Genomic DNA, 25,755 nt, shown 5'->3' on the forward strand with positions numbered 1-25,755 from the left:
ATGGACTCCTCAATCGGATATGCAACTTTCATTGCATCTTTACTCTTATGTCTCTCATCGTCTCTGATACCATTTGCAAATGCAACAGCGTCTTCATTAATTAATAGTGTTTGCAAGCAAACCCAAGACCGATTCGGCTACAACTACAATCAATGCGTAAAATCTCTTTGGAAAGATATTCCAACTCGATCAGCATCTAATCTCAAAGATCTTGATACAGCCATTGTTAAATTAGCACTAACAAATGCACAACAAAGCAAAGCTTTCTTTGTCAATGCGCTCAACACCACCGGCAAAGGTATTGTTAAGGGCTTCGAAGGAGTCAAACAATGTGTAGATTCATATGATTTTGCAGTAGACGGTTTTGCTTTCTCAGTGCGAGGGATCAAAGATAATGACAAATCAGTCTCCCAAATACTCACACAAGTACAAGACGAAATTTTTCGTTGTGAAAAAGCACTGGGCTCTGCCGAAATTGAACTGCCTGATTCAGTATCTTCGACAAACTTTTTAACCACGTTATGTAGGGATGTCGCATTCATTATTACTTCTCAGTTATGAAATATCTAGAAAAGATACGTAAACAATGTATTAAAATTAATATGTATTGCTTACATGCTAAATAATATACATATGATTACTATATATTTAATTTGTAAAAGAAAAGAAAAGAACGAAAAATGAATGTATGAAAAAAAACAAAAAAAAAAAGCCTGTTTTAATATTGAATCCCTTTGTGTTGCTCTTTTGGCTATCCATATTACGCATACACCCAGATATACTACACGTGGAAATCTTAAGAAAACAATATGCTATGCATCTTTAATGTTGACAGCATCAGTGGAAACTTTCAAACTAACATTCTTTGTTGATTATTCGAATTTGAAAATATGAAGAAAAACACGCAAGACAATGTGCATATATAACCAGGAGTCACATTGATACTGATACAATTGTACTTTAGAGTTTTGAGGTTTAGATTTTCTTTTTCTCCACTTTTCGATTGCTTTCATCAGTTCTCAATGAGTTGGGTACACAATCATACGAAGAAAAAGTCAATCGGCAAGAAAGAGATGTAAAGTCTGGTCCTGTCGATCAACCTTCAAGAGATGTAAAGTCCGGTTTCGTTGATCACCCTTTCCTTGAAAGGATACACAGGTCAAGGGGAAGACTTGACTTCAGGGACGAAGTTGGCTCGCTCATTGAATTGTCGCGGTGATGTGGGTATCTCGACCTCCATCTCTATCCGTGCAAGAAAGAAACAGAATCTGTTGAGGCAGGTGGGAATTTCAACAACTCAAAGAAAAGGACCGCGCTCCACCGCACCACTTCCAACTCAAGCTCCGGCGCCAATATGCTGACTCTCCTATAAGCAAAGGGCAATACTTTCCACCACTAGTAAACTGGTGGGTGCATTCCAGCAAGTCGTCTTCTTCTCTTAGATACTAGTAAAACTTTAATACCGAACACATCCATCGTAGCACAAATAAATTGGTAACTTTCAATATGGACTTCGACTTCGACAGTGGAATACTTTAGGTTTCTATAAGGCCTCACTACATTTTGGTACAAAATTAAAACTCCAGAGCGAGTTTGTTAACCAATTTGTTTTAAGTTTTTAATTTTAATTTATAATTCTATAGATTGATGAAAAATATGTGATCTGATGACCAATGAAGAAGGGCGAAGAATAGATGGTTAAAGCAGTGTGAATCAATGTTCTAAAAAACAGTCTATACGGCTGGCCAGCACCACGATTAAATACCAGTCGGTTAGAAAATCAGGTATCGCACCTATGTGGGCCTAGGTGGAGTAGGTGATTGTCTTTTTTTTTTTAATTGACTTTGAGTCTTGACTAACTCTTTCTCGGACAAAAAAAAAAAAAAAAAAAAAAAAAAAAGAAAACCAAGAATGCGACGTGTTCATCTCTCTTTGCCGTAATTCTTTAATGTTGTAAAAAAATTGTTACTTTATCATTTATTTATATTTATATTTTTCATTTTATGTTTCCCTATTACAAGTATAGTATTTATTTATTTGTTTGTTTTAAGAATAAATATGAATTTATTTATATGTGGTACAATAAATTTAATAATTAACATAAGAAAATTTTAAAATAAAAACAAAAATACCCCAGGCCACCAGTTAGGGCCCTACCCAATGCCCGATAGCAGCCTAGCTATGTTTGAAAGTAGGTGTGAGCGGAAAATGTATGGAAATCAAACACAAAATGTCTTGACTGTGCTCCCTTGAATGATTTCCGCATCACCCTTTAGATTATTCCTTTGAAAGGTGTAAAGCCTAGGTTTGAAGGTTAGAACCCACAACTAATACGTTGCAAAAAAATTTTGGATGCCGAGTGGTGCTTTTGACTTCCGAGTTAGGTGTCCATGTCACCATGCCCGCAGGTCGTCTATCGTAACCGCGCTTAATAGGGCTCGAGCCTCCCAAGGTACTAACTGGACAAGACGAAATAGGCTAAAAGAGACTCCTCTAACACTATAAGTGTGAATTTTTTATATTCTTCGAACATGACATATATAGATAAGTAAATATGAATGTAGATCAATTTGTAAAAACTTATTAAAAAAAAAAAAAAACAAAAAAAAAAAAAAACAAACAAACGAAATGGCTTAAATTAATCCTTGCGATGTAATGAAAGAAATCCTTTTGATAAGCATGCATCACTTTTGGTTTCGTTCGAGTTTCTAGAAAGGAATAGGTTAGGTGGTTTGCATCCAATGTATTATTAGTTAGCACGTAACAGAAAAAAACAAAAAACAAAGGAAACAGAAAACTAAACACGTCAAAGGAAATGGGTTTCCTTCAATTCATTATTTTTTGCACCCCTAAATTTAGACCGGTACCTCCTCCTCGAGTTGTTTAATTATAAATATGATCTCTATTCATCCATTACTTAAATCAAACAAATAGTTTGTAATATCTTTATCATCAATTTAAGAAACACACCTTGAACAATGGACTCCTCAATCGGATATGCAACTTTCATTGCATCTTTACTCTTATGTCTCTCATCATCTCCGATACCATTTGCAAATGCAACAGCGTCTTCATTAATTAGTAGTGTTTGCAAGCAAACCCAAGACCGATTCGGCTACAACTACAATCAATGCGTAAAATCTCTTTGGAAGGATATTCCAACTCGATCAGCATCTAATCTCAAAGATCTTGATACATCCATTGTTAAATTAGCACTAGCAAATGCACAACAAAGCAAAGCTTTCTTTGTCAATGCGCTCAACACCACCGGCAAAGGTATTGTTAAGGGCTTCGAAGGAGTCAAACAATGCGTAGATTCATATGATTTTGCAGTAGATGGTTTCGCTTTCTCAGTGCGAGGGATCAAAGATAATGACAAATCGGTCTCCCAAATACTCACACAAGTACAAGACGAAATTTTTCGTTGTGAAAAAGCATTGGGCTCTGCCGAAATTGAACTTCCTGACTCAGTATCTTCGACAAACTTTTTGACCACGTTATGTAGAGATGTCGCATTCGTTATTACTTCTCAGTTATGAAATATCTAGAAAAGATACGTAAACAATGTATTAAAATTAATATGTATTACTTACATGCTAAATAATATACATAAGATTACTATATATTTAATTTGTAAAAGAAAAGAAAAGAATGAAAAACGAATGTATGAAAACAAAAAGCTGTTTTAATATTGAATCCTTCTGTGTTGCTCTTGCGGCTGTCCATATTACGCATACACCCAGATATACTACACGTGGAAATCTTCCGAACACAATATGCTATGCGTCTTTAATGTTGACAGGATCAGTGGAAACTTTCAAACCGTAATTCTTTGTTGATTATTCGAATTTGAAAATATGAAGGAAAAAAAACGCAATATATAACCATGATAGCATTTCAAATGACCACAACGCATTAAGGACAATAAGGAGTCACATTGATACTGATACAATTACACTTTTGAGTTTTGAGGTTTGGATTTTCTTTTTCTCCACTTTTCGACTGCTTTCAGTTCTCAATGAGTTTGGGTACACAATCATTTGAAGAAAAAGTCAATCGGCAAGAAAGAGATGCAAAGTATGGTCCCGTCGATCAACCTTCAAGAGATGTAAAGTCTGGTTTCGTCGATCACCCTTTCCTTGAAAGGATACACAGGTGAAGGGGAAGACTTGACTTTAGGGACGAAGTTGGCTCGCTCATTGAATTTTCGTGGTGATGAGTTATTTATATTTATATGTTTCCCTATTACAAGCATAGTATTTATTTATTTGTTTTTAGAATAAATATGCATTTATTTATAAGTGGTACAATAAATTTAATAATTAACAGAAAATTAAGGAAAAAAAAACAGCAGGCCACTAGTTAGGACCCCACCTGACGCTCGATAACGGCGTAGCGATATTTAAAACACAGGTGTGAGCAGAATATGTTTGGAAATCAAACACAAATTGTCCTGATTATGCTCCCTTGGCTGATTTCCACATCACCCTTTCGATTATTCCTTCGAAAGGCGTAAAGCCTAGGTTTGAAGGTCAAAACCCACAACTATTAGGATGCATAATTTTCTTGGACAACGAATGGTGCTTTTGACTTCCGGGTCAGGGGTCCATGTCCCCATGCCCGTAGGCCACCTATTGTAGCCGCGCTTAATAGGGCTCGAGCCTCCCAAGTTGCTAACCGAATAAGACGAAATAGGCTAAAAGAGACTCTTCCAACACTGTCTGTGCGAATTTTTTATATTCTTCTAACATGATATATATATATATATATATGTGTGTGTGTGTGTGTGTGTGTGTGTGTGTATTGATAAGTAAATATGGATATAAGTGAATTTGTAAAAAGTAAAAAGCAAAAAAAAAAAAAAAAAAAAAAAAAAAAAAAAAAAAAAAAGCAAACGAAATGGCTTAAATTAATACTTGCGATGTAATGAAAGAAATCCTTTTGATAAGCATGCATCACTTTTGGTTTTGTTGGAGTTTCTAGAAAGGAATAGGTTAAGTGGTTTGCATCCAATGCGTTATTAATTAGCACGTAACAGAAAAAACAAAAACTAGGGGAACAGAAAACTAAACACGTCAAAGGAAATGGGTTTCATTACCTTTTGCACCCCTAAATTTAGACCCGTACCTCATCCTTGAGTTGTTTAATTATAAATATGATCTCCATTCATCCATTACTTAAATCAAACAAATAGTTTGTAATCACTTTAGCATCAATTTAAGAAACACACACCTAGAGCAATGGACTCCTCCTCAATCGGATATGTAACTTTCATTTCATCCTTACTCTTATGTCTCTCATCGTCTCTGATACCATTTGCAAATGCAACTGCGTCTTCATTAATTAGTAGTGTTTGCAAGCAAACGCAAGACCGATTCGGCTACAACTACAATCAATGCGTAAAATCTCTTTGGAAGGATATTCCAACTCGATCAGCATCTAATCTCAAAGATCTTGATACAGCCATTGTTAAATTAGCACTAGCAAATGCACAACAAAGCAAAGCTTTCTTTGTCAATGCGCTCAACACCACCGGCAAAGGTATTGTTAAGGGTTTCGAAGGAATCAAACAATGCGTAGATTCATATGATTTTGCAATAGACGGTTTCGCTTTCTCAGTGCGAGGGATCAAAGATAATGACAAATCGGTCTCCCAAATACTCACACAAGTACAAGACGAAATTTTTCGTTGTGAAAAAGCATTGGGCTCTGCCGAAATTGAACTTCCTGATTCAGTATCTTCGACAAACTTTTTGACCACGTTATATAGAGATATCGCATTCGTTATTACTTCTCAGTTATGAAATATCTAGAAAAGATACGTAAACAATGTATTAAAATGAATATGTATTACTTACATGCTAAATAATATACATAAGATTACTATATATTTAATTTGTAAAAGAAAAGAAAAGAATGAAAAACGAATGTATGAAAACAAAAAGCTGTTTTAATATTGAATCCTTCTGTGTTGCTCTTGCGGCTGTCCATATTACGCATACACCCAGATATACTACACGTGGAAATCTTCCGAACACAATATGCTATGCGTCTTTAATGTTGACAGGATCAGTGGAAACTTTCAAACCGTAATTCTTTGTTGATTATTCGAATTTGAAAATATGAAGAAAAAAAAACGCAATATATAACCATGATAGCATTTCAAATGACCACAACGCATTAAGGACAACAAGGAGTCACATTGATACTGATACAATTACACTTTTGAGTTTTGAGGTTTGGATTTTCTTTTTCTCCACTTTTCGACTGCTTTCAGTTCTCAATGAGTTTGGGTACACAATCATTTGAAGAAAAAGTCAATCGGCAAGAAAGAGATGCAAAGTATGGTCCCGTCGATCAACCTTCAAGAGATGTAAAGTCTGGTTTCGTCGATCACCCTTTCCTTGAAAGGATACACAGGTGAAGGGGAAGACTTGACTTCAGGGACGAAGTTGGCTCGTTCATTGAATTTTCGTGGTGATGAGGGTATTTCGACCTCCATCTCTATCCCTGCAAGAAAGAAACAGAATCTGTTGAGGCAGGTGGGAATTTCAACAACACAAAGAAATGGACCGCGCTCCACCGGACCACTTCCAACTCAAGTTCCGGCGCCAATATGTTGACTCTCCTAGAAGCAAAGGGCAATAATTTCCACCATTAGTAAACTTGTGGTTGCATTCCAGCAAGTTGTATTCCTCTCTTAGATACTAGTAAAACCTTAATACCGATCACATCCGTCGTCGCACAAACAAATTGGTAACTTTCAATATGGACTTCGACTTCGACAGTGAAATACTTTAGGTTTCTATAAGGCCTCACTACATTTTGGTACAAAATTAAAACTCCAAAGCAAGTTTGTTAACCAATTTGTTTTAAGTTTTTAATTTTAATTTATAATTCTATAGATTGATGAAAAATATATGGTCTGATGACCAATGAAGAAAGGCTAAGAATAGATGGTGAAAGCAATGTGAATCGATGTTCTAAAAAACAATCTATACAGTTGGTCAGCAACATGATTAAATACCAGTTGATTAGAAAATCAGATATGGCGCCTATGTGGGTCTAGACAGAATGGGTGATTGCCTTTTCTTTTTTTCTTTTTTTTAATTAACTTTGAGTCTTGACTAACTCTCCCAGACAAAAAAAAAAAAAAAAAAAAAAAACCTAGAATGCGATGTGTTCGTCTCTCTTTGCCATAATTCTTTAATGTTGTAAAAAAAATTGTAGTACTTTATAAGTTATTTATATTTATATGTTTCCCTATTACAAGTATAGTATTTATTTATTTGTTTTTAGAATAAATATGCATTTATTTATAAGTGGTACAATAAATTTAATAATTAACAGAAAATTAAGGAAAAAAAAAAACAGCAAGCCACTAGTTAGGACCCCACCTGACGCTCGATAACGGCGTAGCGATATTTAAAACACAGGTGTGAGCAGAATATGTTTGGAAATCAAACACAAATTGTCTTGATTATGCTCCCTTGGCTGATTTCCACATCGCCCTTTCGATTATTCCTTCGAAAGGCGTAAAGCCTAGGTTTGAAGGTGAGAACCCACAACTATTAGGATGCATAATTTTCTTGGACAACGAATGGTGCTTTTGACTTCCGGGTCAGCGGTCCATGTCCCCATGCCCGTAGGCCACCCATTGTAGCCGCGCTTAATAGGGTTCGAGCCTCCCAAGTTGCTAACCGAATAAGACGAAATAGGCTAAAAGAGACTCCTCCAACACTGTCTGTGTGAATTTTTTATATTCTTCTAACATGATATATATATATATATATATATATATATATGTATATATATGTGTGTGTGTGTGTGTGTATATTGATAAGTAAATATGGATATAAGTGAATTTGTAAAAAGTAAAAAAAAAAAAAAAAAAAAAAAGCAAACGAAATGGCTTAAATTAATACTTGCGATGTAATGAAAGAAATCCTTTTGATAAGCATGCATCACTTTTGGTTTTGTTGGAGTTTCTAGAAAGGAATAGGTTAAGTGGTTTGCATCCAATGCGTTATTAGTTAGCACGTAACAGAAAAAACAAAAACTAGGGGAACAGAAAACTAAACACGTCAAAGGAAATGGGTTTCATTACCTTTTGCACCCCTAAATTTAGACCCGTACCTCATCCTTGAGTTGTTTAATTATAAATATGATCTCCATTCATCCATTACTTAAATCAAACAAATAGTTTGTAATCACTTTAGCATCAATTTAAGAAACACACACCTAGAGCAATGGACTCCTCCTCAATCGGATATGTAACTTTCATTTCATCCTTACTCTTATGTCTCTCATCGTCTCTGATACCATTTGCAAATGCAACTGCGTCTTCATTAATTAGTAGTGTTTGCAAGCAAACCCAAGACCGATTCGGCTACAACTACAATCAATGCGTAAAATCTCTTTGGAAGGATATTCCAACTCGATCAGCATCTAATCTCAAAAATCTTGATACAGCCATTGTTAAATTAGCACTAGCAAATGCACAACAAAGCAAAGCTTTCTTTGTCAATGCGCTCAACACCACCGGCAAAGGTATTGTTAAGGGCTTCGAGGGAGTTAAACAATGCGTAGATTCATATGATTTTGCAGTAGACGGTTTCGCTTTTTCAGTGCGAGGGATCAAAGATAATGACAAATCGGTCTCCCAAATACTCACACAAGTACAAGATGAAATTTTTCGTTGCGAAAAAGCATTGGGCTCTACCGAAATTGAACTTCCTGATTCAGTATCTTCGACAAACTTTTTAACAACGTTATGTAGGGATGTCGCATTCGTTATTACTTCTCAGTTATGAAATATCTAGAAATGATACATAAACAATGTATTAAAATTAATATGTGTTACTTACATGCTAAATAATATACATATGATTACTATATATTTAATTTGTAAAAGAAAAGAAAAGAACGAAAAATGAATGTATGAAAACAAAAAGCTGTTTTAATATTGAATCCTTCTGTGTTGCACTTGTGGCTGTCCATATTACGCATACACCCAGATATACTACACGTGGAAATCTTAAGAACACAATATGCTATGCATCTTTAATGTTGACAGCATCAATGGAAACTTTCAAACTATAATTCTTTGTTGATTATTCGAATTTCAAAATATGGAGAAAAAAACGCAAGACAATGTGCATATATAAGCATGATAGCATTTCAAACGACCGCAACGCATTAAGGACAACAAAGAGTCACATTGATACTGATACAATTACACTTTTGAGTTTTGAGGTTTCGATTTTTTTTCCTCCACTTTTCGACTGCTTTCAGTTCTCAACGAGTTTGGGTACACAATCATATGAAGAAAAAGTCAATCGGCAAGAAAAAGATGTACAGTCTGGTCCCGTCAATCAACCTTCAAGAGATGTAAGGTCTAGTTTCGTCGATCACCCTTTCCTTGAAAGGATACACAGGTGAAGGGGAAGACTTGACTTCAGGGATGAAGTTGGCTCGCTCATTGAATTGTTGCGGTGATGTGGGTATCTCGACCTCCATCTCTATCCATGCAAGAAATAAACAGAATCTATTGAGAGAGAGTTTGTTAGCCAGTTTGTTTTAAATTTTAAATTTTTATTTATAATTCTATAGATTGATGAAAAATATGTGGTCTTATGACCAATGAAGAAAGGTGAAGGATAGATGGTGAAAGCAGTGTGAATCAATGTTCTAAAAAATGGTCTATACAGCTGGCCAACACCACAATTAAATGCTAATCGATTAGAAAATCAGGTATGGCGCCTATGTGGACCTAGGTGGAATAGGTGATTGTCTTTATTTTTTTTATTATTGACTTTGAGTCTTGACTCACTCTCTTCCAGACAAAAAAATGAAAGCCAAGAATGCGATGTGTTCGTCTCTCTTTGCTATAGGAGTGAGTTTGTTAACCAATTTGTTTTAAGTTTTTAAATTTTGTTTATAATTCTATAGATTGATTAAAAATATGTGGTTTGATGAACATTGAAGAAAGGCGAAGGACAGATGGTGAAAGTAGTGTGAATCTATTTTCTAAAAACAATTTATATAGCTGGCCAGTACCACGATTAAATACTAGTCAGTTAGAAAAGCAGGTATGGTGCCTATGTGGGCCTAGGCAGAATAGGTGATTGTTTTTTATTTTTTTTTACTGACTTTGAGTCTTGACTCACTCTCTCCCAAACAAAAAAAGAAAACCAAGATTGCGATGTGTTTGTCACTTTTTGCCGTAGTTCTGTAATGTTGTCAACAATTTGTAGCACTTTATAATTTATTTATATTTATATTTTGCATTTTTTGTTTCCCCATTATAAGTATAGTTTTTATTTATTTATTTTTTTTTATGAATAAATATGCATTCATCTATATGTCGTATAATAAATTTAATAATTAACATAAGAAAATTTAAAAAAAAAAAACCCCAAGCCACCAATTAGGACCCTACCCGACGCTCGATAATAGCCTGGCGATGTTTAAATCATAGGTGTGAGAGGAATATGTCTAGAAATCAAACACAAAATGTCTTGATTATGCTCCATTGGCTGATTTCCACACTGCCCTTTCGATTCTTCCTTTGAATGTCGTAAAGCCCGGGTTTGAATGTTAGAACCCACAACTCTTAGGTTCATAAATTTTTCGGAGGTCGGATGGTGCGTTTGACTTCCGAGTCAGGGATCCATGTCCCCATGCCCGTAGGCCGCCTATCGTAACCACACTTAATAGGGCATGAGCCTCCCAATCTACTAACCGGATAAGACGAAATAAGCTAAAAGGGACTCCTCTAACACTATCAGTGAGAATTTTTTAGATTCTTCTAACATCATATATATTGATAAATAAATACGAATGTTGATGAATTTGTAAAAAATAAAATAAACAAACAAACAAAATGGCTTAAATTAAACCTTGCGATGTAATGAAATAAATCCTTTTGATAAGCATGCATCACTTTTGGTTATGTTGGAGTTTCTAGAAAGGAATTGGTTAGGTGGTTTGCATCCAATGCGTTATTAGTTAGTACGTAACAGAAAAAAGAAAAACTAATAGAATAGAAAACTAAACACGTCAAAAGAAATAGGTTTCTTTACCTTCTGTGCCCCTAAATTTGGACTCGTACCCCCTCCTTGAGTTGTTTAATTATAAATATGATCTCCATTCATCCATTGCTTAAATCAAACTAATAGTTTGTAATCACTTTAGCATCAATTGAAGAAACATACACCTTGAACAATGGACTCCTCAATCAGATATGCAATTTTCATTGCATCCTTTTGTTTGTCATTATCTCCAACACCAATGTAGCACACGATGTGCTGATAACATAATTATGATTATGTAATGGTAAATCGATAATTCTAGTCAGCATAACACTATTCATGACCGCAAATATAATTAAGGCATCCCATAATAGTACGCATACCAATGCATACCGTAAGATTCATAATTCTCAACATTACAACATTTCTTATAAACGTTAATTTAATTATGACAATCACGTGGAAAATTCATTATTAAATATGTATGTGAAAACTAAACAAATACACACACACACACACACACATTATATAAAAGAAAAGACCCACTCACAGATACTTGCGAGGTCACAACCTTCGAACTAGGAAAGCCGGAGTCTTCGATAGTAATCACACCTAAGTATAATATTAGGACCCATTAGTAATACTCAACTAAAATGATTAGATTTGGGAAAACGGAGTGCGGATTTGGAATCAGGACGTCGAAATATACCAAGAAGGGTCCTGGGCAATTTTTATAAAAGGTCAACAAAAAGTCAACGGTCAATCCCAAAAAGTCAACCGAGCCACCAAGGCAGTCAACTATGTTAAAACTTTAGAATTTCACTAAATGAATGTCAAAAACGAACTCGGGCAACGAAATTAGCCTATAAGGATTTTCGAGAAAATTTCAAAAAAGTCAACTAACAACCAATAGTTAACTTTAATGGATTATTACATCCTTAGACAAACTACTCTGTAAAGTTAACTAGAAGTTAATAGAATATTCCAAATGAATATTCCCTCCAAATTCTGAAATGGACCTGGGTCGGTTTCGTGGATTTGGGTTAGATCTGGTTCTCGGATCCGTGTTTGGATCCCTTTTTTTTGTCGAGTTAGGTCGACCCAGTCCCAATTGCTGGTCCAGCTGTTGGTTTTTGGAAAATTTGGCCGGAAAACTTCCACGACTTTGATTAGCTCCAAAAATGAGCTATTTTTCACATTCTAAGTTAAAGCTTAAGAGGAAAGGAAAGGAAATATACCGTCATTGGGCCTTGCCATGGCCAGAAAATGGCCGGAAAAGGCTGCACCATCTCGCCAGTTCGCCGAAAAACTGGGGAGAGTCTTCCCTGAGATGATTTCATGCTAATCCATCACCAAAATGAGTATACAGACTTAGTAATCAAACCAAATATGAATTTGAGACAAAGAAAAGTGATCTCGAGGCTTACCACAGTCGAAACAGTGGAAATTCGCTGGATTTTCCTTTGGTTTCGCACCGGATTCCATGGTGCCTATGTTAAACCAAGTCAGAGTTATGGTTGGATAAGGACTACATTCCTGAATAAATGTAAAACTTTAGAACTCTCAGGTTTTCAACTCAGAATGTGCATACCCACCAACTGATGGGTTGCGTGTATTTATAATAATTTTGAGATTACATCAGGGGTTTATCAACCCTATTTAGACGGCAATATTTGAATTTGAATAATACAACATCTGGGAAAACAAACTTTCAAACATTTAAAAATAATCTAGAACTATCAGAGTTATCATTGGATAAGGACTGCATTCCTGAATAACAGACTTTAGAGTTTAAACATGAGCTGGATTCTTGATAACTCTGACTTGGTCTAACAGCCTATGTCTCATTTCGAACCTAGCACTTTGATCTGAGGATCCTAAACTCGAGAAGAAGTGTAAGAAAGAGAGGTGGTGGTGGTCACTGTCGTTTGTTGTGCGGTGCACAGGGAGGGTGAGGAGCTGATAGAGAAATGAGAGGTTTAGGGTGAAGAGAGATAAGGAAAAGTGAAGAAGGGATGTCAAAAGAGTTCCAAGGGAGTTGGAGGGAGAGTGACGTGTGGCAAAAGGAGAAGTGGTCACGAGACCCACAATAAAAAAAAAAAAATTAAAATTAAAGCAATAAAATAACATAAGGGAAAATATCTGAAATAGTGAGTTTACCAATATATCCTTTGACTTCGTAAGTCTGTAAAATTTTCATCGTAATTTGAATTCGATTCTGCTTGTGCCCGTACGTTTGTAACAACGAGTACTACATGAATACGGTAAAATAGTAGCTCATATACATCATGAAATGACAGTTAACGAAAGTCAACAATCTCTTCTCAAGGGCATTTTTGTCAATTCACACTTATAAAATTAATAAAACCATAAAATTAGGGACGGGTTGGTACAAGAGCTTAATTTTTTTTGAAAAAAATTAGAGGGAAACAACGTTCGCCAGACGAAATTTTAGAGTATTTCGTCGGGTAAACCATTTAATATGGGAAAAATTTTGATATTTTGGGTTAACATTTGCCCGACGAAAATGACGTTGTGACCCGACGAATATGTATATTTTTTCCCGACGACCTTCACCTATTCGTAGAGCAAACTAAAAATCTATTTATTTTTTTCTTATTTATCTATTTATTTATTTTCCAAAGGTTAAAAGACCATCGAATTTAATTATTAGGTCCCTTTAATTTGTGATTATACTCTCAATTAGCGTTCTTAAAAAAATCATCGAAATCGGTCCTAAAATAACCGTTAATTCGTGATAATCTGTTTGTAACCCTTGAAAGAATTTGTCCGATTACTTAATCCCGAAAGTTTGTTTTTGGTGAGTATTGATGTAAACGATCTTGAAGTACTACAAACAAGTTTAATGGTTGGAAAGTTGAAATTAGTTTCGTAGACTCTGTATCATGTCAAAACAAATATTCTACAAACACTTACAGTTTATTCTACTTAAGTAAAATGTAAGATTTTGTGGTAACCACTAGTGTAAATATTTTGAATTGATGTTCGTTATTGTATTCCTCTAAAGACAAGGAGTGTAGTTGTAAAAAATCATTAAAATTGGAGCTAAAATAACCATTACATCATGTTTTTTCATTTCTAATCGTCAAAAGATTTTGTCTCGTTATTTAATCCTCCAAAGTTTTTTTTCTTGTGATTTTTTGCGTATGCGATCTTAGAGTATATACAAACAAATTTGATGGTTGAATCGTTGAAATTAGTTTCGTAGACTGCGTATTCTATCAAAACAATATATTCAACTAACACTTTTATTTTATACTTTCCATTAAGTAGAATGTAAGATTTTGTGATAACAACTAGTAAAATTGGTACCTGGTGGAATAACCTGTATATAAAAATTATAATCCGCTGGATTGACTAGTCAAGCCCGTTAGTCAACTAAGATAGATTTGTTAGTCGATATAAATCGAAGGTTCAATTTCCAATTTCAATTACAAAAAACTATCTTAATCAGCAAGGCTGCAATTTGTTGCAAGTTATTTATGTGTCAAGTGGCCAAGATTGTGAGCACGTACCATTTAAGTGTTCAATAGATATATGTATCAAGTATGTGTATGTGAGATGTGTGACACAATAAAAATAACTTGAACAAAAGATATTTTTTGCCAGAAAAACCAACCTCTGGGTTAAAAAGTTGGGGACTCTCCATTGAGTCCAATCCACTAGTGTAAACAAAGATTCATACAAAGATCACACAAGATGAAGCAGCTTTACCTTTGTGCAACCTTGCTTTACACGAGATGGACTCATTCGGTCTTCACGAAGTGGCAGCTCCTCTTGAGCTTATCACCTTGTGCACCGAGATCAACATGATCAATGATATGATATGATTTGATGATATGCACATGAAATCTGGATTCAAATGACCAATCAGATTCTTCAATTAAACAGTTGAAGGAAGAATCTAACTTGAACCAAAAGCTTGGTCTAAAAATGAATTTAAAGCTTAAAAACTAGACCAAGACATAAATGCAAAACCTTAAAACAATGCAACCCTAATATACAATGATTGGGTGTTTAATGCATGAGGAAGGTTTGGCATCTAAGGTTTCATAAATGGAGAAGATGCAAGCTTAAAGCCTTAAAGCAACTCTTTCTCTCTAACAAATGAATTCTAAAACCCCCAAAGAACAATTTGCAACCCTAAAAGTAAATATACCAAAGGAAATCTGATTTTCCATCAGCCAACTTATCCCAAGGACACTTGTCGGATGCAAAAGAAATCTAGGCAGATCAATGGCTATAAACTGACTACCATCATAAAGTGTCAGTTAGCCCATGTGGGCAGTCTTAATCTGTGTGCCTAGACAGTTGGAAGTCAGCGCGTAAAACTAACTAGATAGTTGGAAGTCAACGCATAAAACTAACTAGACAATTAAATTAGATAGAATGCAACACAAATAGAGATATGAGATACACATGCATGAACAAACCATTTGAGATGAAATGTGCCACTTCTTGAACATTTCCTCCAGCAGCACCAGCCCATAATCTGAGTATATCCTATAGCTAGATTGAGCATGTATGATGGTTTAATTACAATATTTGACAAGGAAAGCCAAACACTTAAGACTAGACTTCACAATCTCCCCATTTGGCTTTTCTTGACAAAATACCCAAGCCTATAACTAATTTCACTTAAAACTCAGACTCAAGAGAAGATCAATCAACAGAAGACCAAGTAACAACTCTTGCAAAAGAACAACTCTTGACAAGAACAAGTAAAATTTATCGTGGGTAAAAGACTTGCAAGATATAAAGCACAACGGAATTTTTCTCTCTCATTTTGTCATGGTAAGACAAAGAAAAGGTGGAAAATCAAATAGAACAGTCAGATTTGCTGCAAATACACAGGACAAGAACAACAAGAGCACAACAGATAAAGAATATGCACTAGATCAAATGAATATGCCCAAGCAAAGTGTAGCAACAATTAGACTAGTAACAAGTAAGCACGAAAAGATGTATGCGTTGTGATTGAACTTCCCCATAATGGAAACTCCCCCAGAAATGATGCTTGCAATATGAACAGATTCTTGACCAAGATTACCACACAGAATTAAAGAATTACACCAATAGACAACCAACAACATAACAACTTGAGAGAATGAGCTACGGTGTAGCTTGAATATCTATGCTTCTAAGAGATATGTAATTTGAAGAACACAAAAAGATAGACGTGCAATGCAGTTCTCAATGGACGAATCTTCTAAGGAATACACAAATATTAATAATGAGATTAACCACAAGCTCATAATCCTACAATGATGTGTCAAGGTATGGGAGAAATGATTTCTAATAGCCGTCTTAAAATCATAGAACAAAGCATTCAATCTCAAAAGCATTTTCAAGTTAACCATGCTTTTAATATTCCACTGACCTTAAGAGACAACACTTCCTACATAATATGAACAATGGACAAGACTCACAAAAAGCAAGGCATAATCCTTGGAAAAAAAAAAAAAGCTAACTTTGGTGAAGAACTTCAGTGAGGCACCAATTGGAGAAATGCCAAGGTCATTTGAATGAAGGTGAAATTTTGATGAATCACCATTGATTTTTTATAGAATTTGATTCATGACCTATGGAAGAAGATCTTGAAGCACCACACATGACATTGCATGGAAGGCCAAAATGAAGGGATTTTCCCATTTGATAATATATACTTTTTTTTAAGACACCACTTTCATATAACACTCTCCCATTTGATTTTTTTTTTCTTTTAATTTTAGGAAGAGGACAAAAAGACGAGAATTGGCACATGGTCCATATTAGAGTAAGTAGAGTCACTACCACTCAATTAGGACCAAGGCAACATTAAATTCAAGTACACCACTAGATTTGGATGATTGGAAAAATAATTTTTCAAAGGCCATCAAGATTATAGGGAGAACCTTCGACATTACAGTGAATAATTATCCAAGGATAATCACAAAAATATCATGAATGTATGACAGTTATGATAAGCATATAGAGAGATAAAACATAGGTATCTGATGAGCATGCTGACAAGACAGACACAACCTGGAAGCGTAGCTATTCAAACAATTCAGTTTATAGCAGAAATGCCAATAGACCGTCGAAGATCTTCATACCTTCGATTATCTAGGGCTTTAGTGAATATGTCAGTTAGTTGTTTTTCAGTTGGCACAAAGTTTAGTGTAAGAATCTTAGCTTCCACTAGATCTCTAATGAAGTGATGCCTAATGTCAATATGTTTGGTCCTCGAATGTTGGACAAAGTTCTTAGAAATATCAATTGCACTCATGTTATCACAATAAACAATAAAAGTGGATTGAGATATACCGTAGTCACTGAGTATTTGTTTCATCCACATCAGTTGAGTGCAACAGCTCCAAGCAACCATATATTCTGCCTCAGCAGTAGATAAAGAGACACAATTTTGTTTCTTGCTGTGCCAAGCAACCAAATTGTTCCCAATATAGAAAGCTCCACATGAGGTACTCTTTAGATCATTAATGCACACAGCCCAATCAACATCACTGTACCCAACTAGGTTTTGTGTTGATGTCATAAATATATTGAAGTCCATAATCAGTGGTCCCACTCGCATACTTGATAACCCTCTTAACTGCTTGTAAGTGAGACTCATTGGGATTGCTTTTAAATTGTGCACATACACCAACAACAAATGTGATGTCTAGTCGACTAACAGTCAGGTAGAGTAAGCTTCCAATCATGCTTCTATACAAAGTCTGATCAACAACCTTGCCAGTTGAGTCTTTGTGAATTTTGGCACATGTGCTCATTGGAGATCTAACAGCTTTTGAACTCTTGAAGCCAAACTTCTTCACCAAGTTCTTGGCATACTTTGTTTGAGAGATGAAGATGTCATCTTCTTCTTGTTTCACTTGAAGTCTAAGGAAGTAGTTTAATTCATCAACCAAGCTCATCTCAAATTCATTTGTCATCATATCAAGAAAATCAGAGGTAGATCCAATCAAGAAAATTAGAGGTAGATCTAACAACTATGTCATCCACATACACTTGAACAATCACAACATGAGATTTAACCTTCTTAACAAATAAGGTTTTATCAACAGAGCCACGAGTATAATCTTGAGTAAGAAGATGAGAAGACAACATGTCACACCAAGCACGTGGGGCTTGTTTAAGATCATAGAGAGTTTTCCTTAGTTTGTACACCCCATCTAGCTTGTGAGGATCCTCAAAGCCTTTAGGTTGTTCCATGTAGACCTCGTCATTAAGATATTTATTAAGGAATGTGGTTTTGACATCCATTTGAAAAAGTTTGAACTTAAATGGCATGCAATAGCACAAAGAAGTTTGATTGATTCAAGACAAGCAACAGGAGCGAAAGGTTTCATCAAAATCAACACCTTCAAGTTGAGAGTATCCTTGAGCAACAAGCCTGGCCTTATTTCTGATCACATTTCTTGACTTATTAGATTTGTTCTTGTAAATCAATTTTGTGACAATAACATTAGTGTTCGATGGACGATTAACAATAGACCAGACTTCATTCCTCTCAAACTGATTCAACTCTTCCTACATGGTCAAGATACATTCTTCATCAACTAGAGCATCTTTGATATTCTTGGGCTCAATCTGGGAGACATAGCAAACATTTGCAACTTCATCAGCAATTTTTCTACGAGTTCTAACGCCTTTGTCAATTAGACCCGCAATTTCCTCATCACGATAACCTCAGTCCCACTTCGGTTTATCCTTGAATTGGACATGAGAATCTTGATCAGTGCTATATTCACTCTCATTGTCACTTTTTGACACCCCACTTGGCTCACTAAAAGTATCATCGTCATCCTTAGAAGAGAGAAGTAACACATCATCATTTTTAGTTTTCAAAGAGGGAGGACCATCAGTGTCATCCATCTTGACATTTATGGACTCTATGATGGTTTTTGTTCTCAGATTGTAAACTCTATAAGCCCAACTTCTGTTGGAGTAACCCAAGAAGATTCCATCATCACTCTTAGTATTAAACTTTGCTAGATGTTCACGATCACATAGAGTGTAGCAAACACTCCCAAAGACTTTGAAATATTTTACCATTGACTTCTTACCATGCCAGAGTTCATAAAGTGTCACATTAGTGCCAGGTCAGAGAAACACCGGATTTGAGATGTAGCAAGCGGTGTTCATGGCTTCGGCCTAAAAATGCTTTGCCAAGTTTTTGTTGTTAAAAAGCACCCTAGTCGTCTCTATCAAAACACTTTTTTTTTTCCTTTCCACTACACCATTTTGTTGACAGGTGATTGGAGCAGAAAATTCACGCTTGATGCCATTTGTTGAACAGAAATCATCAAAGTGACCATTCTCAAACTCAATTCCATGATTAGTTCTGATTCTAACTAGAGCAGTATGGCTAGACAAAGATTCATTCAAGTTTACTCTATACACAGTGAGAAACTATTGGAAGGTATTAGATTTTTTTTCTTAAAAAGTATACCTAAGTGAATCTAGAGTAGTCATCCACAAGTACCAAGATGTACTTCTTGCCACCAAGAGATAAGGTCTGAATATGAATCAATTGAAGAGGCTTAGTTGTTCCAATGTCAGTCATTTTCTTGTGAGTCACTCTAGATTGTTTTCCCAATTAACATAATCCACAAACATAAGAGTCAGAAATAGAAAACGTGGTAGCCCCCTCAAAACCTCATGTTTGGACAACTTCTTGAGGTCTTTGAAGTTCACATGCCCAAGTATCTTGTGCCATAATACACTAGTTTCATTCATACCTTTATGGCACTTGGAGTATTCAGCAACTTTAGAGACATCAATAATGTAGCAATTGTCTCCAGATCTCAGGAGTACAAGCAAGTTCTTTCCATGTTCATCCACAATCCGACAACCTCATTTTGAGAAACACACTTCATCATCTGCATCATCACACAACTGGCTAATTCTAATGATATTTGACTTTAACCCATCAACATAGCTAACATTTTCAAGCTTAGGAAATCTAGGGATCTTGACATCACTTTTCCCTATGATCTGAGACTTGTCTCCACCACCAAACACAATACCACCGCCAATAAAAGGAGTAAGAGATGAGAAAGCCTCATTGTCTCCAGTCATGTGACAAAAGGACCCACTGTCAAGATACCATCCATTGGCTTGGTAACAGATAGAGCTTTTAAAAAGACAAGACACCTGTTTAAAGCCTTCTGAACCCATTTTAGACTTTGCTTAATATTTCCAGATGAAGAAGACTGAACAAGCTGAGCAATTTTGTTGACTTCGATGGCCAGACGATCTACATGACCCTTCAGTGAATTGGTCTTTCCAGAGTACAATTTTCTACATTTTGGACGAACGTGCCAACTTCACCGCAGTGATGACATGTAAGAACACGTCTTGTCTTTGGACATTGTTTGACTTTCTGAGATATAACCTTAGATTCTTTGACAAATTTTGTTTTGGTGGGGATAGAACTTGAGCCATTTTCTACATAACCAAGACCAAATTTGTCACCGTGTAGTTTTCCAATACTTAGCATCTTGTCAATTTTTTTAGCCCTAATAGTGAGACGAATAACCTTATCATTTGCCTCATTCAGTTCAAATAGTTGTTTCATGTTGGCCTCATGATACATCACATTATTTACCTTCAGTGCATGAATTTGATTCATCAAGTTTTCTTGAGATTCTAGCAAGTTTTGAACCTGTGCTTCAAAAGTAATAATAACATCATCCTTTTCAACTTTGTCATTGAAATTAGAAGCCTTCTCATTCAGCTCCGCAACATGGGCCTCAGGATAATCATTTTTTCATCCAATTCAGTTTTGACTAGACACAGAGACATGTTTTCTTTCTGTTACTCAGCAACCTTCTCAGTTAACTCAATCTTCTCCACTTTTGTAGTACAAGTCTCATCAAATAAAGAATCATACTTGATGCACAATTCATGATAAGACATATCCTCATTGCCATTCAGAACAATCATTATTACTCAGAGACACTTCCTCAATTGGAGCAACAAAAGCAAAAACCTTTTTCTTCAATATCTAATAACTCATCATAATGCATAGAACCTTGATCATTGTTATCACTCTAAGTAACCATCATCGCCTTTTTGTGATTTTGACTAAGGAGTTTGGTGTTAGCATAATCAGCAGCACGATGCCCACTTCCCCCACATGCAAAGCAGGGACCAGCTACATTTAACACAACTTTGTCTCATTTTCTAATGAACCCTTTGTGCTTCACTCCAGTAGATTGTTTTTCCCGATTGTTTAATGACTCACCAAACCATTTAGAATCCCTTCCTTTTTTTTTGAGAATTCTTCTAAATTGTTTGACAAATAGGGCAAGATCATCTTCTGAGGCATGTCTACACACATCACCAACAACCTCACAATTCTCAACACTTTGAAGGGCCACTTCTTTTATTTTCTTGGAGTCACTTTCATCCATGTCAAGCTCCATCTCATAGGTAATGAGCTTCCCAACCAATTTTCCAAGCTTGATCTCATTTAGGTCCCGAAACTCTTGAATGGCAGCCTTCTTTGCTTGAAATCTCTTAGGCAAGCATCTCAAAATCTTTTGAACAACAATTGTTTCATCAATAGGCTTCACTTGTTAACATTGCAACTTTCTCAAAGAAGACCGAGAAAGTCTCAGACTCAAGCATTCTCAAATTTCAAATTTTGAAAGGGTCATTTGAAGCTTTAAGTCTCTCACTTGCTTATCACCCCCATGAAGAATTCGAAGTTTGTCCCAAGCTTGCTTGGCAATTGTGCAATATCGAACATGAGCAAACTGATTAGACGAAATGGCATAAACAATTATATTCTTTGCTTTCCTATTAGCCATGGCTGAAGCAACTTCTCATTGAGTTCATTCATCTTTTGGCTTAATCACAGACTCTCTATTGACTAGCCTTGATGGAGCATTCCACTTAAGAATGAGATAATCAACAGCTATAAGATCTTGAGCCTCAAGGAATATCTGAAACTTCTCGTTCCAAGCAGCATAATTTGTACCATCAAAGAATGAAGGTGTATTGCACGAGCCACTGACACGATCACAATCCATGGTGAGATTCCACCCAAAACCAACAAATCCCAGAAATCACTCTAAGTATATCTAGAGTTAGGCTCTGATACTAATTGAAATTGGTACCAGGTAGAATAACCTATATATAAAAAATGTAATCCAATGGACTAACTAGTCAAGCTCGCTAGTCAACTAAGATAAATTTGTTAGTCAATAAATTGAAGGTTCAATTTCCAATTTCAATTACCAAAACCTATCATAATCAGCAAGGTTGCAGTTCATTACAAGTTATTTATGTGTTAAGTAGTCAAGATTGTGAGCACATACCATTTAAGTGTTCAATAGATATATGTATCTAGGGGTGGTATTGGTACAATTACCGTATCAAAACCCATGTACCAATTATCATACCAAACTTTTGGTATGACAAAATCTATTACCATTACCATGCCAAACTTTTGGTATACTGAATTTTGGCATGCCAAATAGTTTGGTTGGCATGGTATGGTAATGTTAATTTCCACTTTGTTTTGGGCTATTCTTTTGGGCCAAAATTTGATTTTTTTTTTTCCCAACCCAATTCAAGGCCCAAACGTGTTTTGGCCACTCCCCTTGAGTTTCTAAATTTTTTTTATTTAATTATGAGAATTTTGTAGAGATTCATTTAAGAAACAAGAAGTCAATAGATGGAAGAATTGCTGAAAGAACCCAATATCCCAAAAAAAAAAAAAAAAAATACAAAGATTCCTAAATTTCATCTCTACATTCTTTAAAATTGTACAAAAATTAACTTGATAGACAAAGCCAGGGAGAAAGACATCTCGATTCGATGAAGGAGAAGATGAGATGGACTCCAGAGATAGAGAGTCGCCGGAACTGGAGCAACAGAGATGAAGTCGGTGGCTAGATGAGTGAAAATATAAAGAGTCGCAGCGCAAGAAGGCTTAGATTTTTTTTTATTGAGAAAGTAAAAGTTAGAGGGTGGGATGATTAGATAAATGACTAGGAAAAAAAATATATAAACTGCATATATAATGATAATAATACCTAATATAAATGATATAATATTAATAGTAGTGGTACGGTATACCATTGGTAATGGTTTTGAATCCATTAACGTACCAAAAATGTATGGTACGGTACAAATACTGTACTATTACCAATGGTACAAATTTTTTGGCAAAACTTTGGCATGGTACATTTGGTAATTCTGTTGGTATGGTAATTTGGCAAAAAATTCCACCTTTATTTGTATCAAGTATGTGTATGTGAGATATGTGACACAATAAAAATAACTTAAGCACAAGATATTTTTTACCGAAAAAAACCCACCTATGGGTTAAAAAACTGGGGACTCTCCACTGAGTTCAATCCACTAGTGTAAACAAAGGTTCATACAAAGATCACATAAGCTCATTCCTAGACCCCTATCTATGCAGCAGAGTTACCTTTGTGCAACCTTGTCTTACACGAGATGGACTTATTTGGTCTTAACAAAGTGATAGCTCTTCCTAAGCTCATCACCTTGTGGCACCGAGATCAACATGATCGATGATATGATATGATTTTATGATATGCACATGAAATCTGGATTCAAATGACCAGTCAGATTCTCCAGCCAAACAGTTGAAGAAAGAATCTAACTAGAATCCAAGAGCTTGGTCTAAAAGCTTAAAACCAGACCAAGACATAAATGTAAAACCTTAAAACAATGCAACCCTAGTATACAATGATTGGGTGTTTAATGCATGATGAAGGTTTGGCAGCTAGGGTTTCATAAATGGAGAAGATGCAAGCTCAAAGCCTTAAAGCAACCCTCTCTGTCTAACAAATAAATTCTAAAATCCCTATAGAACAATTTGCAACCTTAAAAGCAAATATACCAAAGGAAATCTGATTTTCCATTAGCCAACTTGTCTCAAGGACACTTGTCGACTGCAAAAGAATCTAGGCAGATCAATGGCCAGAAACTGACTACCATAAAAAATGTGTCAATCAGCCCATGTGGACTGCCTTAATTTGTGTGCCTAGACCACTGTTCTAAAAATCCCCGCCTAGTGCCGCCTAGGCGTTAGGCAGCTGGCCACTGCCCCGATTAATGCCTAGGCGTTTGAAAATTAAGAAATGACGCCTAGACTTATTGAGGCACCCGCCTAGCCCGCCCAGACCCGCTTAAACACCTGTCTAGGTTGCGACTTACTTAGATAGAAAATACATAACTCTCCTTTTGCATTTTATTATTTCCAATAAATTGTAAGAGACTTATTAAACACTTAAATAACACACACATTATATGTTTACTCTGCATGTTTTCATTATGTTACAATATTTCATAATATATATGTCATTTTATTTTCTAGTTTATAATGAAATTATATATATTTTAAGTATAAACAAACACTTATTTACACGAAATACAATAGATTTACTTAAATCCGCTTAGTCTTCTAGGCACTAAGCCCGAACCCGCTGCCCGACTAGCGCCTAACGCTTTTTAGAACCTAGGCCTAGATAGCTACAAGTCAGCGTGTAAAACTAACTAGACATAATGCAACACAAATAGAGATATGAGATGCACATACGTGAACAAACCATTTGAGATGAAGGGCTGGTTTGGTATTGTTGTGCTTTGAAAAAAAAAATTGCTTCTGCTGTGCTGTGAGAATAAGCAGCTGTGAAATAAAGTAGCTGAGTGTTTGGTAAACTTTTTTGTAAAAGTGCTTTTGGAAAAAAAAAAAAAAAAAAAAAAAAAAAAAAAAAAAAAAAAAGCAATATTATAGTATTTTGGTAAACTTTTATATAAAATAGTTGTGACTGTGTGAAATGACCAAAAATGATATAATACTAGATGTGTCATTCATTTAATTTTCTTAACAAATAAAGGTGAATTACTAAATATACTTTATTTTTAAAAGAAAAATATTTATAAACTTTATCTTAAACATATAATCCAACATTTAACAAGAAATCATAATCCAACATTCAACATATAATCCAACATTTATGCTGCTTCACGTTTTCAGTTTTTTTCCACCCAAAACTGTGAAAATAAGTTGTTTTTAAGTGTTTACCAAACACCTTTTTGAGCTCAGCTTTTTTTTATATCCATTTTTTATAAAAGCACCTCAATATCAAACCAGTACAAAATGTGCCACTTCTTGAACATTTCCTCCAGCAGCACCAGTCCATAATCTGAGTATATCCTAAAGCTAGATTGAGCATGTGTGATGGTTCAATTACAATATTTGACAAAGAAAGACAAACACTTAAAACTAGACTTTACAACTAATGTAAATATTTTAAATTGATGATCGGGTATGTTTATTGTATTTTTTTATGGTCGATTAGTGTAGATGTAAAAAAATCATCATGTTGCGGAGCTAAAATAACTGTTAACTTGTTATTTTTCGTTTATAACCGTAGAACGATTTCGTCCCATTACCTAATTCGAAAGTTTGTTTTTGGTGATTTTTTGCGTATGTGATCTCAGAGTACGTACAAATGAGTTTGACGGTTGGATTACTAAAATTAATTTTGAAGATGGCGAAAATCATCGAAGGAATTGAATGTGCCAAAATGTCCCTCGCCTTTACTTGACGGAATAGTATATTTTGCCCTACAAATCATAAATCTTAAATATATATTTGCGACGAAACCTGAATGGTTCATGCCCAGAGGATGCCATGATAAGTGCCAAGTTT

The 25,755-nt window shown here is 35.3% G+C and overlaps 5 protein-coding genes and 1 pseudogene across 5 annotated transcripts; 4 read left to right on the top strand and 2 right to left on the bottom strand.

Moving 5' to 3' along the window:
- LOC137724338 (uncharacterized) lies at positions 1 to 561 on the top strand. The gene has a single exon (XM_068463078.2). The coding sequence runs from the start codon at positions 1 to 3 to the stop codon at positions 559 to 561; it is 561 nt and encodes a 186-aa protein (XP_068319179.2).
- Positions 562 to 2,978: 2,417 nt separating this feature from the next.
- On the top strand, positions 2,979 to 3,539 carry LOC137725290 (uncharacterized). The gene has a single exon (XM_088693275.1). The coding sequence runs from the start codon at positions 2,979 to 2,981 to the stop codon at positions 3,537 to 3,539; it is 561 nt and encodes a 186-aa protein (XP_088549401.1).
- A 1,673-nt stretch (positions 3,540 to 5,212) lies between these two features.
- LOC137724228 (uncharacterized) lies at positions 5,213 to 5,804 on the top strand. Its single transcript, XM_068463031.2, has one exon. It carries the CDS (start codon positions 5,241 to 5,243, stop codon positions 5,802 to 5,804), a length of 564 nt encoding a protein of 187 aa, XP_068319132.2. The 5' UTR covers positions 5,213 to 5,240.
- Positions 5,805 to 8,219: 2,415 nt separating this feature from the next.
- Positions 8,220 to 8,813, top strand: LOC137724433 (uncharacterized). Its single transcript, XM_068463175.2, has one exon. The coding sequence runs from the start codon at positions 8,250 to 8,252 to the stop codon at positions 8,811 to 8,813; it is 564 nt and encodes a 187-aa protein (XP_068319276.2). The 5' UTR covers positions 8,220 to 8,249.
- An 8,290-nt stretch (positions 8,814 to 17,103) lies between these two features.
- On the bottom strand, positions 17,104 to 17,824 carry LOC148696866 (secreted RxLR effector protein 161 pseudogene; annotated as a pseudogene).
- Positions 17,825 to 19,910: 2,086 nt separating this feature from the next.
- Positions 19,911 to 21,871, bottom strand: LOC148696867 (uncharacterized). The gene is made up of 5 exons (XM_088693390.1): positions 21,740 to 21,871; positions 21,398 to 21,628; positions 20,596 to 20,721; positions 20,211 to 20,323; positions 19,911 to 20,151 (listed from the first exon to the last, which is right to left on the bottom strand). The coding sequence occupies exons 1-5, from the start codon at positions 21,869 to 21,871 to the stop codon at positions 19,911 to 19,913; spliced, it is 843 nt and encodes a 280-aa protein (XP_088549516.1).
- Between the last annotated feature and the right edge of the window lie 3,884 nt (positions 21,872 to 25,755).

This window comes from Pyrus communis, chromosome 5, assembly GCF_041283825.1.
Source record: "Pyrus communis isolate YQ-2024b chromosome 5, ASM4128382v1, whole genome shotgun sequence".
Classification (NCBI taxonomy): Eukaryota; Viridiplantae; Streptophyta; class Magnoliopsida; order Rosales; family Rosaceae; genus Pyrus; species Pyrus communis.